General features: G+C 40.2%; 1 protein-coding gene across 2 annotated transcripts; it reads left to right on the top strand.

Moving 5' to 3' along the window:
- The first annotated feature begins 9,281 nt into the window (after nucleotides 1-9,281).
- ccdc3a (coiled-coil domain containing 3a) lies at nucleotides 9,282-16,323 on the top strand. 2 transcript variants are annotated; one of them, XM_036210236.1, is made up of 4 exons: nucleotides 9,303-9,417; nucleotides 9,517-11,312; nucleotides 11,440-11,617; nucleotides 15,296-16,323. In XM_036210236.1, the coding sequence occupies exons 2-4, from the start codon at nucleotides 10,906-10,908 to the stop codon at nucleotides 15,599-15,601; spliced, it is 891 nt and encodes a 296-aa protein (XP_036066129.1). In that variant the 5' UTR covers nucleotides 9,303-9,417; nucleotides 9,517-10,905; the 3' UTR covers nucleotides 15,602-16,323. The 2 variants fall into 2 exon arrangements, with proteins under 2 accessions (XP_024116613.1, XP_036066129.1); XM_024260845.2 differs by having other exon boundaries at nucleotides 9,282-11,312.
- Nucleotides 16,324-18,816: the final 2,493 nt, after the last annotated feature.

Below are 18,816 nucleotides of genomic sequence, written 5' to 3' on the forward strand. Positions count from 1 at the left end.
CGATGCAGCGACGTGTCCGGCGGAGCTCACGCCATGAATATGCCGGCAGACAGACCGCTATGCTGGGGCTGGATCACGCTTAAACCTCAAGAACATTTAAAACGTTCCCCGCTGCGCTTGCTGTTCAGAACGTTGGGGGTCTGCAGCTCTCGGGACGCGGCGCCGGACCCGAGCCGGTACCATCAGACGTGGTACTGGATGCAAACCGGAGCCGGGTTAGAGTGCAGGAGCTCTTCGTGTCCTGGCGCCGGGCCGGTTCTAGCTAGCAGCTCGGTGGTTGGAGACCCGCCGGTGATCTAGTGAGAGCAGCCGGTGAGTTAGAGGGCGATGAGGGTCGCCTGTACACGGTATGGAAAGGCACGTATGAGTAAATCCGCGATTAATGCGGCAAAGAAATTGTTGCATGTGTGTGGGGGGGGTGTATGTGCTTATATATACATATATGTATATACATACATGTATATATGTATATATATATATATGTATAACTGTGTATATGTATAAATGTATCTGTGTGGTATATACTGTATATGTGTGTCTGTGTGTCTAAATTGACCTAATTTTCTGTTTTCTTAGGCAAAAAAAATGCTTTTATCATTGGTTTAATAAATTCAATTATAATATTTCACAACATTTGTTGAAACGATCAAAAATACTATATATATGTCAAGTTTCAATGTTAAGTCAGTTTATAGGCACAATCTAAGGCCTTGTGGGGTGATTTGTGCGCAGCACAGCAACCATAAGGAACTCAGCTTTGGGCAGTTATAATTTTTTAGTGACTCGATCTGCAGGTAGGCAAAAAGATACAATATGGCCGCTTGATATGGGGATTTTCATCCTGAACTTTCATCCATTTTTTTTTTTTTTTTTTATCTGCTGGGGCTAAAGGGTTGCCGGAGAATGTCCAGATTACTGTTGGGTGAAGATGAGATATACCCTGGACGGGTCGCCAGCCTGTCACAGAGTCAATGGAGCTTGAGGAATCAAGCCCACCATGCTAGCCAGGCGCCCGGTGGACAATGTAGAAAGCTCCGCCTCCAAAGGTCTGGGAGAGCTAACGAGGTCGCCACCTGGGCTGTTGGTCCCTAGGCAGAGGAGCTTGCTTTGCTGCAATGTGTCGGTGACGAAGTGCTTGCCGGCGCTTCTGTAGAGCTCTTTATATATGAACCCAAGCTACTAGCTCAACATCATCCATGTTTTCCATGACGTAGCAACAAATGAAACATTGGCAGTTTCACCGCGGCTGGGGCGTCGAGCAGTAAATTTGCTGAATGTCAAAAGAGAGGCGCCAGACACTAATCCCGTGAATCCAGCATTACACTGTAAAAACAGGCCCCTTCAGAAATAAGTCAAAAATTGTTACACTGTAAATACGTCTTTCTTTGGGGTTAGAAAATTTTACAACCAAGAATTCTTATTTTGAGGTCATTTTAGCCACTAAGACATGTTTTCTCAAACCAAGATTATTTTGCCGATGAAAAACTTCCTAAAGATTAATTTTCTTGCAAGACAGAAAACTCTTGAAACAAGGGACTCCTTACTTCCTTAAGACTGTTTTTGCTGTGCAGGTGATAGTAGTGATTAAAATGTTTAGTTTGACTTTTATTTCTTTATTTGCTTGATTTACTTAAAACATAATTTCATAACAAAAATACGTTTTTCTTTTCAATCTTTTTTTTATTTTTTATTTTAGGTCCAATCTTTCCATCAGTTACAACAGAAACTTTCAGCTGCTGTTGTAGTCATAATTGTTGATATTTTGCTCCAATGAAAAGGAAAAACTTCTGAGAAGCCAAATGAGACTTTTAAAAACTCATGCAGGCTACAGCAAACTTCTGACGGTAAACCATGGGTTGCTTTTGAGTGTTTGAACTGAAGCTCCGGTGCGTGCTGCTTGCCGTGTCCCTGTGGTGCCCTCGTCCAGCACCTGCTGAGTCTTCTGGCTGTATTTACTCTCTGCATGTGTTCGCTAACAGACTCCCATCCCGTGCAGCGGTATGGCGCTGACGCCCTCATGTCTGCAGGCGGCCACTGCCTGCCCTTCTCATTGTGGTACGACGACTATGATGATGATGATGATGATGAGTTGACGGGCTTGTATATGGGATGCCTTCGACAATCATGTGCGCATATCAGAGTCACCATGACAGCGGCCGGAGCGACTGATCGTGTTTTGTCTCCTGGAATAAATTCTGAATGATCACATTTCTCCTGTGTGTTTCTGTGGGACTTTCTTTACTTCCCTGAGCGACTTCACCACAGATCTGTTGGGAACGTTTTTTTGACACCTTTACGCCACAGGATGGAGGACGTTCTCACTTTCAAGTAATAATCAGGTTCACTTTCTTGATTATTTGCAACTTGAGGTTCAACATCTTGAAAATAAATCCTTCCAAATGAAAACTTTGCAGACATTGTAGAGTGTTTACTATGAGGAAAAGAAAACCATAACCTTTTTTTTTTTTTTTTTTTTTTAGCATTTTACAGCAGTCAGGTTCATATTGTACTCAAGAATGGAAAAAGGGAGGCTACACTCACTATCATGTACTATATAGCGCATTCGCCAATTTTATGGGGGAGTGCTAATATTCCCATATCCAGAGCCCTGGAAATTTCCTAAAAGAAAAACCAGCATGCATCAATACTCATTAGCATAACAAATAGACCATGCACTGCATTTGAACAATTTTTAATTTAAAAAAGATGTATATGTACATTTATTTTTTATAAGTCATCCAAGTTTTGATCATCAGAGCACAGTAGATTCATAAAGTCTTCATAAAATGTACATGTTGATAAGGTTTTTACTTTGGCAAATGAGTGATGTCATAGTTCCCATTTAAAAAAGAATAAAAAAAGCAACGGTGAGTATTTGTTCAAGTTGCATTAAAATTCCGGACACTTGATAGCACTGTACTAAATCATTTTTACGGGTTAGGGGGGATTCAAGGAACTCAGACATAGTCAAAAACTCAAATTTAAATGTCATCTGGTACAGTTTGTCAGATACTAATCCATGTTAATGAACATGTTGTCCCTTTTTTTCTCAAATCAAAACAAATCATTCATCTATCTTGGGATTATGCAACTGCTGGAGCCTGTCCTATAGGGCGAAGGTGGGGTACACCCTGAACAAGTTTCTAGTCTCATATCCACAGCAATAGGGACCATTTAGAATGACCAGTTAACCTATGAATCATGCTTTTGAACTGTGGGAAGCCAGAGAAAACCCACAATGCACGAAGAGAACATGCCAACTCTTCACAGAAAGAGTCCAGCCGGGGATTGAACCAGGATCCTCTCACTGTGGGACGAGACTGCCAACCACTACACCACCATGCAGCACCAAAACCAATCAAATAATTCAAATCATTTATTTTAATGTGTGAACAGGATAGAGCGAAGTCGTCTGCATACAAGAGTCGCACAATCCTTTTTAAGCAAAACGAACCCACATTAGCTATAGATAAAACCAGTGAGTTACATAGTCTAGAGTCGCTATGCTAGCATGTTGCATACGCAAAGTTGGCAAAAGGGAATCCCACTGCAGAGGATCTCGTTCGACCTCTCTGGTCTGGCCTCTGCGGCGCTGCAGATCCGTTTTGTTGCGTTAAAAGTTTTGCTGGACTTCGCTGCTGAACCTCAGCAAATAAAGGAGGGATTACTGTACTTCCTAAACAAATGTGAGTTTGGAGATTCAGGAGGTCAGCAGCAGAGCCTGTGTCTGCAATCATCCAGCAGCCAATAGGAGCCATCTGCTGTAGCTAGACCACTCCAACATCGCAGTTGATCTGTAATGCTACCCGTGTAAGCTTAGGGTTAGTCTGTGTGTAGATTTGAATGAAATCACAACCATGCTTCAGGTATGCATTGCTTTACATTTTTAGCTATTTATTTATAGAAAAGGTTGAAGTTTTGTTCATCTGTTGCATTTTTTACAAAAACATCATTACAATGTCCTTTATCTTATTTTTATGATAATCAGTTTTTTCTTTTAAAATCAGACCAAAATTAAATTTATCTTATGGTCATTTTACTGTATCTGTTAAACCATGTCTTATTATTTACTGACATGGCATCGCTCTTTTTGGACAATGGTAACTGGCTAACATACCATCTCTAGCAATACAAGTCATTGGATTAAACTACATCTTGACAAGCTAAAACTAACATTGTTGAACCTTAGTTTTTGTTAACATTAAAAAAAGAAGACATGAATCTGCAAATCATCAAACTTAGTTTATGCTTTTGATGAAGAAGCATAAAAAGGTATTCCAAAAGTTTGGGTCTCCCTTTTTAGGTTGTCAGATATATAACATTAATATATCATTTTTATATAACATTTGGACCAGGGGTCCGCAACCTTTAAGAGTAAAAGAGCCATTTGGACTCTTTTTCTACAGATCAAAACCTAGAAAAAGCTGCATAGTCTTACTTTAGCCTTTAAGAAATTTGGATTTGCATTCATGGCCATCTTTTTTTTATATATATATGTGAATTATATCCATTTTTGGCACGAACAAAAGCAAACATATAAAAAAACTAGCATTTCTCAAAATGGGACTTTTTAAACATTTATGCCTTTAGAAGAGGCCAAATTAGCGAAAAAGCTAGCTTGTTGCCTAATTACTAACTGAACTCCAAATTAGCATAAAATACCTAAATTAAATCTGCCAAGAATGTTAGCATGTTGCTAAAATAAAATCTAAACTCTACATTAGTTTAAAAACTCTGGAAAATAAAGGATTAGCCAAAAATGGTAGCATGTTGCTAAAACATTAGCTTAACTCCAAATTAGCATAAAAAATTAATCAGAGGCCAAATTAGCCAGAAAAAAAGCTAGCTCGTTACTCAATTGCTAGCTGAACCCCTAAATGGCCTAAAATTCCTCTGTAAACTAAATTGGTCAAAAAAGTTAGCCTGTTGCTAAAATAGAAGCTAAACTCTAAATTAGCCTAATAGCTTATCTCCAAAATTTTGAGAATTACTATTTTATTTTTCTTCAGCCAGAGAGCCACCATGGAGGGATAGAAGAGCCACATGTGGCTCTGGAGCCGCAGGTTGCAGACCCCTGATTTAGACAAATGTGGTAAAGAATCCCGCCCCAAAAGAAGTTAGAGCAACAACTACATCAGGATGCAGGATTTAGACAACTGCTATTAACTCCTGCTTACTTATTTATTTTTGCTAGCACTGATAGTTTGATCTTTTCTAACCACAAATAGCATTTTTATTTCTTGTATTATATTAATTCAAAATCCTTGGCATGGATAAGCCTTGTTACAGAACCATTACTGTCAAGAAATGTAGTCAAGCTGTGAACAAAAGCCTTCAAGCCCTTCAGCTAAAAGACGGGCTGGATTTTCAAAATGAAGAGGCTCTTGAATGGATTGGTGTTTGTAATCGGTGTGTTTGTTTACTCACCTCGTCCTCCTTCAGTGCCTTTCATTTGACTCCCATTAGATCACTGTTTGATCTGATCCGAGCAGTGTGGCAGCAAATCACACTTTAGCGTTGATGATAAAAGGACCCATATTTGTAATATTTCCTGACATCCTTAAAATGAACCAGAGTTCGTTACCCCAATTAATTCAAAATATATTTTCAGTCTGAACACACTAAAAGTGGACCAGGAAGTGCTTCCTGACCCATTTTTTGAGCTAGCATCCTCCAGCTCCTCTGGAGAGATTCCGAGGTGTTCCCAGGCCAGCCGAGAGTCATAGTCTCTCTGGAGTATCCTGAGTCTTCCCCAGGGACTTCACCAGATGGGACATGCCAGGAATACATCTCAAGAATACATCCTGGACACCATCTGTACCTGATCCCCGAGCCATATCTTCTGGCTCCAATCAATGTGAAAGAGCAGCAGCTCTACTCTGAGCTTCCTCTGGGTGATCGAGCTGCTCACCAAATCTCCAGGAGGATCCAGACACCCTACGGAGGAAGCTCATATTGCCAGCTTGTATTCGGGTTCTTGTTCTATCAGTCATAACCCAGATCTTATGACCATGGGTAATTATTGGTACAATGACTGAGTGGCTTATTGATAGGTTTGCTTTCTGGCTCAGCTCTCTGTTCACCAAAACACGCTGGTACAACGGCCACACAAGGTCAAACTTCAAAATTAATCATCCATCTCCTGCCGAGGGTGTTATAGAGCCGAGTGCATTGTTGGACACCCTTGTGTTTGAACATGGTGTTAGTTGTACTTCTCTGCTCATCAAAATTTGTCTGCAACAAAAACATCTTGAATCCAGATCAAGGAGGCCTTTAATTCCAGTCACGCCCCTCCAGGTGCCATTGTTGTTGACCATGTGGGCATTGAAGTTCCCCAGGAGGACAATAGAGTCCTCTATTGGGACACTTTCCAGTACCCTTCCAAGAAACGCAAAAAATGCTGGGTACTCTTAACGGCCCACACTAGCCAACCCCCTGAGCATCTCCAGAGAGGTAGTGAGTCCAATCCGTCTTAGTGACTATGTGTCAGGAGGCTGCCCTCTGTCTCCCCCTCTGGCTGCCTGCACACACAGTCTCCAGAGTATTAGTAACTTCCTGTTCTCTTAACACTGCATTTCCCATCAGCCCCTGCAGCTCCTCCCAGAAGCTCCTCAGCTGCTTCTCATCTCCAATCACCCTCAACAGCTTAAAGCCAGAGCACCAAGCCCAGCTCAGTGCGAAGTATTGTTCTCACTGCAAAGTGTCTCTATATTCTGCCCTTATTGTTGCCGACCTGTTTTTGAACTCTACACCTTCTTGTCAGCCGCCTGCCTCGACTCCTGCCCCTCACCAACCCTCTGTATTTATCTGGGGTTGGGACCGGCACAATGAGACCCTGGCTTGGGCCCCCTCGTGGCTACAATGACGAATAATGTTCATGCCCAACAAGCCAGGTGGAGCAGTCTGATTTTCAACAGACTCATTTGGGGGGTCTTCCACCACTAGGACACCCTTCTTGTTCAGAGTTTGACCCATGACGTTGACCGAGAGCTCCATATAACCTTTATAAGGGATTTGCAACCCATTTGCGGCCTTGAGCTCCAGCCAATGGCATGCCTTCAGTGGTCCAACCCCCAGTGGTTTAAAATACTTTTCAAAGAAGCTCTCTTTGATCGTAGTCACCATTGACTCAGTGTCCAATAAACAAGGGACCTTTATGCCTCCCATGCACACTTCTACCACTGGACAGTTTGCCACTAGATGAGAGGACTCTTTAACCGCACTTTCAATTGAGCCTGGGCATCCCGCCTCTGACTTTGCGCTCGCAGCTGGGCTTGCAACTGTTCATTGGATGCCTTCAGCTCCTGCACTTGTTCCAGCAAGGCTTGGAGTTGCTCCATGTTGTCCATTCACTGGCGTAGTAGATAGCTGGGGTCTGTAGGCGGTCCCCCGACGGCTCCAACCTGCCACTATTTATGCCACTACTTAAAAGCCACTCACACAAAATATAAAATGCTACTATAAAAGCCTCAGATCCTGCCAACAACGCCAAATCTGTAGCAGTCGTGAAAAGTGTTAAACAATGTGACTGCACAGTGAAATGCAGGTGTCCAGAATTAACTGGAGGAGGCAGTAGCAGAGTTAAAAGTTTTATTCGGCCAGGCACAAGCCACAGAACCGACAGCAGTTTAACAGTAAAAACTCAAAGCTGTAAAACACACTTAAAATGCAACTGGCCCAGATAAAACAAATCACAACAAATAAAAAGGGGCACACTGCAAGTGAAAACACACACTTAACAACAGCTTGAAGGATTACATATAAAACTACTGCTTTGTAAAACTGGTGCTGAAAGGTCCAGGAATAAAATGATTTAAAACTACTAAAAGAGTGGCACAATCAAATACAATAAAAATAAAATAAAAATGTAGCGGTATAAAATAGTGGCAGATTAAAAGCACGATGGATTCATCAGCAAGTCATATGACTTTCCTCCCATAAAAGTTCCTGGCAGTAGGCCTTAATCATGCCACAAGTTTGTTCACTCCCGCGTTCCACACGCCACCCTGTCTGACGGGTGGGGGCTTGCAACAGCGCAAACACACGTTTTGGACCCGACGTTTCAACGCACGGCCAGAATCTCGAGGGAGCTCCACAAAGTCTGCTCGATTGGCCTGACACACGCTGGACGACAGCAGCGTTTGAAGTGAGCACGGCTGCAGATTGGATCACTAAATAGCGTCCCCCATCAAACCACACACCTAGCATGAGGCCATTTTCTGGGTCCTAGTGCCCTTCTGGTCACAACTCTGGTCACTTATATTCTATGTATATTATGGCTCCTCAATCAACCTGTGCAGACACCTGAGAACTGAGAGAATCTTCTCTAAAACAGAGCAGATCATCACTGACAGAAGAAACAGATTACATCCTCAAAGCTGAAACACTTTTTTCTTTCTTAATGTTAATGTGAATAAAAGTCTTGATTTAGTGCTTTTGCACAATTTAATTTGTATTTTGGGATGTAGTTGCAGAGTTTTGTGTTGTTTGTGTAGAGGCTTGGAAAATAGTAAAAAATAAATTGGGAAATAGTAAAAGTAAAAAACAGAGACCCCTTTACATTTTTTTATATTTTAATTTGCTTACTTTTATTGTTATTTACAGAGTTCCATTTCCAACTCTTTTGAGCACTGTAATTCCCAAACTGTCCGCTAGGTGGCAGCGCAGAGCGCAGTGAAATAGAGGCACACCCGAGGAAGAATAAATCCTCTTGATAAAATGCTACAAGCATATTAAAACGTGTGCTGCCTCTCTGTTCCAACTAACAGGTTAGTAAACACAAAATGGAAGAAGTGATGAGCAAACATCATGCCTGAAGGTATCACAGAGAACCTGGGTTAATGTAGTTCGAGTTATAAGGTTTGTTGTGTGGAATTTTGTGAAGTGTTGAAAGCTAACGCGCTAATGCTAGCGGCCATGTGCCAAATGCCAAAGCTAATAGCCAGCTAAAATATTAGCTAAATGCTAAATTAGCCTAAAAAACTAAAAAAAAGAACAACATAGGTTTGCCTTAGGCCTAAAGAAATTTAGTAAATGCCAAAATAGTCCAAAAGCTAGAAGAATGACAATTTTTAACATTTTAAAACTGTAACTTTTTAACATAATTATAAATAATAAAAAGGCAGGAATATTATTCCAGAATAAATCAACTTAAACATTAAATGACTTTCGATATTTTACTCTACATAAAAATATATTTAGTCAAAATTATACAAGTTAGAAATGAGAACAAGATAACATCGGGTCATTAATCACAATAAAATCAAATGATCTGGAGGGCCGGATCCGGCCCCCGAGCCTTGACTTTGACACGTGTGTTTTAGGTCTTCACGCTGAATATTTTTGGGCTGCAGTCATGATAGTTGGTACCAGTATTTATCAGTGACAGACCTGAGCAGCATCAGTTCCTGAGTGGAGGTGACATCTCCTGGAACGTTGCATTTCTGAGAGCATTTATCTTTAGTCTAAAAGAATCTGCTGAGTTTTTCAAACAGTTTCTAATCTTCATCTTTTGAGTGGATTCCTGTCAGAGATCTCCGTCCGCCTGCAGCTCTCCTGCAGCCCATCAATAACATAACGTGTCAGAAGAACAAGGTCCCCACAGGCACCGAACCCAGACTTCAAAGGGCCGTGAAGACGACATCTAAAGCAGAAACCCGGAGCCACAGATGACACATCTACTCCATAAACATCAGAATACCTTTATTTTCAAATCCAGACTGAAGACAAGAATCTCCATTCTTCTCTAAATCTCTTCTGTGCTCAGAATTAGTAATCCAGAATTCGTAATCCAGTTTTCATTTATGTTTTGATTTTCAACACGACACATAAAAATAATGTAAAGAGGTTTCCTCTGTGATTTAATTTAGAATGAGCTTAAATCTGATCTTTTGCTGAACATCAGTGTCTAGTTGCTCTGTCAGAAGTAAAGTTCTTCAAAATATAGATTTATATGTAGAGATTAGACACTCTACATCAGTGTTGTTTATATTCAATAATAAAAGGATGAAAAGGATGACGGCACAACAACTTTATTTCATTTTTTCTGTGAGACGGCAGAAACATCTCTAGAGATGTCTGTAGATGTGGATAAGTGAATTTATATATTCAATATTAATCAACATAAAGAATTCTATTCCTCAAACTGCGCCCATCTTATGATGTAGTAAAATATATTTAGCATTTATGTCTTTGTATTTTTGATGCTTCATGAAAGGAAATAAAAAATGATGGAAATAATGTGTTTGACTTCTTCTGCTGCAGGATCTGATTTAACACAGGGTGTGTTTTATTTCGAAAGGAACTTGTATGCCCTGCTCTCAAAAGTACATTAAATGATGCTATAAATATAATATACAACACAGGTATTTTTATAAAGAAAGACCCTAAAACACAAATAAAGAAGACATTTCTGAACTCATTTAGTTTTGGTCGGTGGGAAAGGTTACAGTGACTATCACATGAGGCTGTTTTATAGATATCTGGGATACCCAATATAGTAGAATATTTAAAGACATAACTTTCAGGCACAGACGGCAGCCCACGTGGGAACCTAGAATTTCCGCGGAGGTTTTCGGTTCGTGAACGCAGCGCAGCTTGCTCAGCGTGTCGTTCCAGCTGCAGGAGAACCAAAGCAAACAGTCAGTCATGTTCCTCCTCCGTGACTCCAGGAGACAAGCAGGAGGGTCTGAACGCACAGCATCCTGGGATTATTAGTTCAAAGTGTCAGGATGGGTTTCTAAAGCATCCTCACGCTCTCAGGTGAGACACTTTTAACAAGACGCACTTTTTAAGGTGGGAACTTCCAGATCAATGAGACGCAATTCAGGATTTTTTAAACATATAACTAAAAGCAAGAAAACAACACAGAGTTGAAGAAAGAAAACACCTGCAGGGATTCTCGATATGTTTTCCACGGCTATCCTCGCCACGGCGCTCTGCGCTTTTGCGCACTTGGACACTTTTACGCACGGCTGCCAGCTGCCCTCCGAGTGGCGGCCGCTGAGCGAGGGCTGCCGGGCGGAGCTGGCGGAGATCATCGTGTACGCTCGGGTCCTGGCGATCCACCGGGAGCCTCTGGGGATCGGAACCAGCAGCCTGTTCAACTCGCTGCCCTTTGGCTTCGCGTATGGATACGAGGGCGCAGAGGAAGGACTGCTGTACTCGGCGGAGGTGGAGCTGCTGTGCGACCAAGCGTGGGGCAGCATGCTGGAGGTGCCCTCTGGATCCAGGCTGAACCTGACCGGGCTGGGCTACCTGTCCTGCCAGTCCCACACCGTCATGGAGAACGACTCCTACTTCTTTTTCCTCAGGTGAGAAGCACCCGGAGCTTCATTTAAGACTAAAATGAAGAAATTGTCAACAAATTATTTTTAAAAATAAAAGTTAAAATTTGAAGAAGTAAGTTTCTAAAGCAGTTTCTTTTAATCTCCTCCTCAGAATGGATGAGAACTACAGCATCCTCCCTCACGGCGTCAACTTCCAGGATGCCATTTTCCCGGACACGGCGGAGAACCGGCGCACGTTCTCCAGCCTCTTCCAGTTTGCAAACTGCTCAGAGGGGGGGACGCTGCTGCACTCCTTCGGTCCTGACTGGGAAGTCCAGGAGGACAGCAGGGTGAGAACTCTCTGAAATGTGTCCCTCTTTTGACACATTTTTTTGGAGGGTCAGAGGTCAAATGTCAGAGATCCTTTAACTGCTACATCAGGAAGCGGTTTTCATGTTCACATCAGAACGGTCTCACTTATAGGCACTTAACTCTGCTGACCTGACTGACTTGAGGGAGCATCAGAACACAACAGATCCTGAACAGGATCAGCTAATCCAGGGCAGATTTTACTCCTGGTATTTTGTCTTGGCGGGAATTTAAAAAAAAGTGATCCTGGTCCTCATTTTTTTTAACAATCTTGTCACCTTACTTGGTTTTTTAATCAATAATTTCAGCAAAAAAGACAATTTTCATAAAACAATAAGTTTATTCCTCACTATTCCAGTTGACTTAAAAAAATCAATATTTATTTACAACATTTGATCTTACAAATAAAGACGGTTCAATGGGGCATTTGGAATAAGATTTAAGCTTAATAATATTTTCTTTTACAGGTTAAAAAGCTGTCCTGTCAGACTGAGCAAGTTCTGATGTTTTGGTGTTCAGAACCAGAGACGGAAATCCTGAATGAATCTTCATTTGATTAAATCTAAATCTGACTGGAATGGATTTAAAAAAAAGCATCATCAGTTCTTCCTCCTCAGATTTAGCCAGCCCCACTATGAGGGGCAGATAGACTATCCAGGTGTCCAGGTGAGCTGCAGTTTGGGGTGTGCTATCATCCATTTGTCTTATTATTTTTACGCTGGATCCTCTTCCTGACACGACCGTCCTCTTTGCCGGGCTAGGGACAGGCACCAGCAGGTCACTGGTTTGTGGCCTGTTGAGGCTACATGTATTTATTTAATCGTTTGTCCATCCTTTTATTTGTTTGTCTTTTATTTTGTCCTTTTATTTCTTGAATTAATTTGTGATTTTTTTCTTATCCCGTTTGGAGAGAGTCAGTGCACCCCCCCACCCCCCAAATCCGGCCTTGCTTCTCAGCGTTTGTCGGCACCATTAGAAGAATTTGAAGTTTATTTAGCTTTTTTCTGCGTTTTTGTCTGATGTTGCAGTAAAAAGATTTTATGGTTTAGTTTTCAGGGAAGACTGTGCTGATAAATCAGCAGAGGGACGCGGCTTGCAGTGATTTCCGTCCCTTTGTGCGGGGTCAGGGGTCGACCACAGAGTGGCCAAAGGGAGTCGCTCTCCAACAGGACGAGCATTTACACGCAGGCTGCTTCTGCTGCAGGCTAAAATAAGCAGGAAAAAATGCTTTTTTACATTTTTTTTCGGAGATTTTAACATTACCTCATTTTTAGAGAACATTTGTGGATTTACTTCATTATCTGATGCATCATTTTCTCTTTGCTCAGGATCTTTGAGATTCTTCTGATGGAGAACAATCACAAAAAAGCTTGAACTGGGGGGGGGGCTTTCTTTGCTCCTGGGTGCAGTTTCATGGGAACCAGATGCCCCACCGGAAAGACTGACAGGAGAGCTCCTCCACTGCAGTCTGCTGCCAAAACCCTCAATTAGCTTCAGTCTAAAGCCGTGTCCCACCAGCAGACAGCCCTCTGAGCCACAAGCTTCTAATGCGCATTCACTTTATTCTGAAAGATGCTCATTCATTTAACTTGTTAAAATACAACAGTGTAACTCCAAAAGGGACGGAGCGTTTCACAAAATGGATGGATGGATAATACTGTATTAACTTATTAACTTAAGTTGCTCTTTAAAACGTTCAGCAGAAAGGCAGTAAATCAGGAGTGTCAGACTCAATCGCACAAGAGGCCAAAATCCACAACACACCGTAGGTCGTGGATCGAACAGGATAAACATTCATTCAACACTCTAAAACTACATTTTTAAAACTTTAAAACTGTAACTTTTGAACATAATTATGAACTAGATATATAGGATTAACTGTGATAATGCTAGTGTGAATGCTGTAAGATGAATTTGGCCGCTGAAGATGTTAGTGCTGATAGCTGAAGATGCTGAAATCGGTAGCTGAAAACGCTGAAGCTGATAACCAGCTAAAATGTTAGCTTAATGCCAAATTAGCCTAAAAAAAAAAAAAACTTGGTTTAGCCAAAACAGAACATGTAGCTGAAAAAATAGCTAAACTTTAAAATATCCTAAAAAATCTTAGTAAATGCCAAAATAGTCCAAAAAGCTAACAGAATGCCAATTTTTTAAACTTTAAAACTGTAACTTTTTCACATACCCATGAATAAAAACAGCTAAACACAACAGCTAGTAAATAAATATTAGACTAACTCAGAAACAGCTTAAAAAACGTTTTAAAAAAGCCTAAATTAGCCACAGCAGCTAGCATAGATGAAATATTAGCTAGACCCATAACCCAATTTTGTTTCTGATTCTGTTTCAGGTTTAAGGTTTTCACAACAAGAAACAACAAACTAATCTGGTTCTTGAAGTGCAGGACTGCTGGCCAGAATGATCTCTTTTTGGTCGAATTTATCCATTTTCATCTCTACTTTACTTCAATTCCTCATTAAAACTGGAAAGTTTGTAGAAAATACTGTCATCTGGATTTTCTTCGATGTCAGTCAGTGAGGTTTCCAGGTTTTACAAACGGTTCTGTGGAAGATCAAGACTTAACTGTAAAATAAAAATACATGTATCAATTACTTGTTTTATTTCAAATCAAAGGTATAATACAGATAAATTAATACACAAAATGTAAATATATTATTTAATAAAATAGCAGTAAAAATAGCTTAAAAAGGATGTAAAAGAACATGAGAGATTTTAACAGATTTATTAGAAAATAAATGCTCCATTCAGTAATTCTCCACTTTAACATTTTAATAATTAGAGGTTTGAACTGTAAACAGAAGGCTTACTTAAGGTCAAAATGATTTACTTACAATTAAATTAAGTCCATTTAGTCACCATTTTTTCACAATATGGACGCCGTCATGTTGGAACCAGACTTTGGGGTTTTGGCTTCTTGTAACCAGTGGGTACTTCCTGTTTGCAACACGAGGGGGAAGGAGTCACTGAGTCCACTTCTCATATACAGTCAACGCTCTGTGCACAGAAGCACAGATGACTGGGGCGACATTTATAAACGGTTACAAAAAGTGTTTTCTCCGGGTTCCTCCCACAGTCCATGAGCAATCTTCATAGATTCATCTGTGACTCTGAGAGTCTGTGACCTTGTGACCTCTCCAGGGTGAACCTCATTTACCCAACAGTAGCTGGGATAGGCGCCAGCTAGTTTGGAAAATGAATGGATTTCAAGCTTTAAAGTATAAAAAAACATTCATCCTAATGAGATGTTTGGGTCACTTGTGATGGCAGTGGTTGTTTTAGCTTCTGCGAATTAAAGGACATTTTTGAGCATGTATTTATGCAGATGATAGCAGCTACAGGAGGCAGCATTGAGGTGTTTGTGCATCAGTGCTGGGTGTGTCCCAGAGAAGTTTTCCTTGAGGAAAGAAGAGATTCAAGCAGGGACTAAAATAATTATTTAAATTTAACGTCAAATGACTCCATGAGAACAACAAAAAATATAGATTTTCTGTTGTCATTTTGTACTGAATTCATTTTATGTAGACACCCTTATAATTTTATTGACACAAAAAGAGTCAAAAATTGTAAAAAAATCACATTTTTTAATATTCCAAAGCTTTACCATGAACCATAAGCTCTTTTTCCTCTCCTGGTGGTTGCAGCTGCTGTGCTCCTCGGTCCAGGTGGCGCTGTTCGAGGAGGAGGAGCGCAGCCGGAAGCTGCAGGAGCGGCTGGCCGTGCTGGAGAAGAGGAACCGGCAGCTGAAGGACCGCGTTCGGAAGGTGAAGCGCTCCCTGAGGAACGCCCGCAAAGCTGCGCGTAAGGCGGAGCAGGAGGCGCGGGAGCTGCAGGGGAAACTCAACGCCGCGGACAGAAGGGCGGGGCGGTACCTCAACGCCATAACGCAGGAGGAGCCTGCGAACGGCGCCTTCACGAGTGCAGCGATGCAGCAGAGGATGCAGCTGTGAAGCAACATTCACTCAGACTGATATGAGCCGAGGAGACTCATCACACACTTTATTTAATTTTTCAATTAAATCTTTTTTTAATTAAAAAATAAGCTATTTTTTTCATCATCTTATAGCATCACAACACATTTAATGACTTTTTACTGCAACCTGGTTGGAGGACTCACAACCTGTGCAGTTGGCGTCAGGCTTTCTGCTTCTTTCAAGCGTCAGATTCCTCCGCTTTCTGCGAGTTCTCTGTTTCCATGGAGCTTCTTCAACGTTTAAACCCAAATGAAACACAACAGTTTAGTCATTCTGATGATGAATTAGCACAAAAGTGACTTAAAGGAATCTGAAAAGTCCTCTGTGCTTCAGACGTGTTAGCTGCACCTCCTCAAACTCTACTTTGAATTGCTTGCAAGTGAACCCTGGTGTGGTTCAGTGAAGTGTGAACACAGATGAGCTTTTTAGAGAGTTGAGCTCCTTAAATACTGAAAACAATCCAAAAGAAGGAACAATCAAGTAAGTGTCAAGGTGCCTTAATGAGGAGAAAAATGTAAAGATTTCTTTATTTCCTTTTTTGTGTTCTGTGTTACTTACTTGTCCTGTCCAGCAGCTGAGTACACTGATAAGAAATGTTGTGTGGAGCAGTTTGTCCTGTTACAATAGGTGTTTTTTTAACCCTAAGCAAGAAAAACTTGCATCTGATGAAAATCCTGTTTTTTTGAGTTTTTATTATGTCTGAGTGTCATTGAGAAATCAGCATCACTGGATTTTTGGTGTGAGTTTCATCCAATACTTACGGTAGCAGGACTGAGAACGCTGGAAAATCTCCACCAGACTCCACGGAGCTTCTTGATGTGACCACGGAAATGTGAACGGCGGCTCATTTGACCGCAGTTGGAAAGGATTGTAAATCAATGAAAGAGCATTTTGATGTTAGCTTTCATTATTTGTTAGCTCTTATATCTTTTTAAGACATTTAGGTTGTGGAATTTTGCTTAAAAATGTCAAAATCATAATTAAAACACTACTGGGAATGTCTTTTTAATAAGAAAATTTGTCAGTGACAGTTTGGAAAATGTGACTGTAGAACCGGCATCATTTGTTCTGCATCAACACAGCAGCAGCGACAGTCGTAGTTGCTTCTGTGTTTCTACAGTAGCAGTTATGTGAGACAGAAACGCTCCTCTGAGGTCGTTTAGGGTTTCCATCTGTTGCATTTTGATGACACGCTGATGTCCATGTATAAAATATGACAGAAGTCTGGTTGGAGAGGTCATATACGTATCCGATTAGGCTAACATCAGATTAACCTCTCTTTTAAAAATCAGAAACATAAATGGACTCATTGGGATAAAAGAAAATTTTTATAAAAGATATTTGGTGTATTTTTTTGGTTTGTAAAAGTAATTGTAAAAAAATCTTGATCAAAATTGATCCTATTTTCCTTCATGACTTGTTAAACTTTTTACGTTAAAACCAGGCTGATAAAAGCTTTTATTTTAGACTTTGCTGCTCCTTCTCCCCCAGGTAAAAGCAGGTTTCCTGCTGTCGCTGTGGTCAGGAAGAAGCTGAAAAGCTTCAGGTTGTTGAACATTTTTGTTGTATTTTTTGGTTTGTTTCTAACACTTTCTAGTAATTCATGATTTACAAAAACACCCTCCAGAGAAAAGAGTGAAGAATGTTTAAAATCTAAACATTTTTACTAATAGGTGAAAAAAATTTCCAATGAAAGAAGAAAAATGGTCTGACCAAGAATTTTAATCCCAAAACGTGTTTTCTCAAAGATTATTTCTTTAATAAGATTATTTTTTCTAGCAGTGCAGAAAATAACAGTATTGAAAGGTTCTTGAAAGGTTTGTTCTTATGGTATTTTTACTTTCTTAAATTTCTGTTTTGCTGTGTCTTTTTTATTTGAACTATTTTAGTAGTTAATTAAAATAAATAAATAAATAATCCTCTTTCAGATTCGATAAAACATATGATCCATACTTCCATTATGGAAATGTTTTTGTTCTTTAAGAAATTGTCTTTTTTTATTGTTACATGAAATTATGTTTAATACAATTTTGTATTTTCACAAAATGTAATTATAAATATATTAATATTTCACAATATTTGTTTTTCTGCATGTAAAGGTTAAATGTGATGATTGTTGTTGCTGATTAAGGAATATTTTGAAGAAAATGTTTATCTAACAAACAAACAGTTGTAGTGCTGATAGCTGAAGATGCTGAAATTAGAAGCTGAAAACGCTGAAGCTGATAGCCAGCTAAAATATTAGCTAAATGCCAAAGAAGCCAAAAAACGAAAAAAACAAAAACAAACGCAGGTTAGCCAAAACAGCTGGCATGTAGCTGAAAAAATAGCTAAACTGAAAAATGACTAATTTAGCCAAAAGAGAAAGCGTATTGTGTTATTATTAGCCTAACTCCAAACAGCCTGAATTAGCCAAAGCAGCTAGCATGTAGCTAAAATATTAGCTAAACTCCAAAATAGTCTAAAAAATCTGTCAAAATAGTCCAAAAAGCTAGCAGAATGACAATTTTTAAATCTTTAAAATCATATATTTTTTTTAAAATAATTATGAATAATAAAAAGACAGGAATATTATTCCAGAATAAATTAACTTAAACCTTAAATAACTTTTAATATTTTACTCTCCATAAAAATATAATTAGTCAAAATTAAACAAAATGAAATGAGCTCATTAATAATTGTAAAATATAATGATCTGGAGGGGCCTTGACTTTGACACGTGTGGTAAAGGAACCTTTTAACTCTTTTATCAGGGGTTACTGTGGTGACGTTTGGTTTTCTCCACCTTTGTTTCTTCTGGGCACGTGTGCGTGCGTGTGTGAAAAACATCCCGCTGGTGTCTGTCGGCTTGGATCAGTCGATCTGGATGTCACGGTTAATCGTCCGCTTCCTAACCCACAAACGTGCGGTGATCCCGCCTCCGTCTCCTGGCAGAGCGTTATCTCTCTGCTTCAGACGTCTGCCTGTAATGACTTTATGGAATTCACACTCAGTGTGCCGCTGCTTTTTTTAAAGACACAGCAGAGCCTTCAGCAAGAGAAGGACGATGAAGAGGATGGGATGAAGAAAACTGGAGAGATGTCAGATTTGACGTCAGTGTCTTTGTTTTCACTCCGAATGGGAGTGTCAAAAGGAGGAAAAACCTGCTCATCATTGGAGCCTGCTTGAGGAAATGAGGAGGATCGTGGGTT

Source organism: Oryzias melastigma, linkage group LG23 (genome assembly GCF_002922805.2).
Source record: "Oryzias melastigma strain HK-1 linkage group LG23, ASM292280v2, whole genome shotgun sequence".
In the NCBI taxonomy this organism is placed as follows: Eukaryota; Metazoa; Chordata; class Actinopteri; order Beloniformes; family Adrianichthyidae; genus Oryzias; species Oryzias melastigma.

Excerpts from the sequence above, each read along its gene's own strand:
- ccdc3a (XM_024260845.2), top strand. The coding sequence starts at position 10,906 with ATGTTTTCCACGGCTATCCTCGCCACGGCGCTCTGCGCTTTTGCGCAC. Across the intron at positions 11,313-11,439 it reads TCCTACTTCTTTTTCCTCAG|AATGGATGAGAACTACAGCA; the intron begins GTGAGAAGCACC and ends TCTCCTCCTCAG. Across the intron at positions 11,618-15,295 it reads AAGTCCAGGAGGACAGCAGG|CTGCTGTGCTCCTCGGTCCA; the intron begins GTGAGAACTCTC and ends TGGTGGTTGCAG.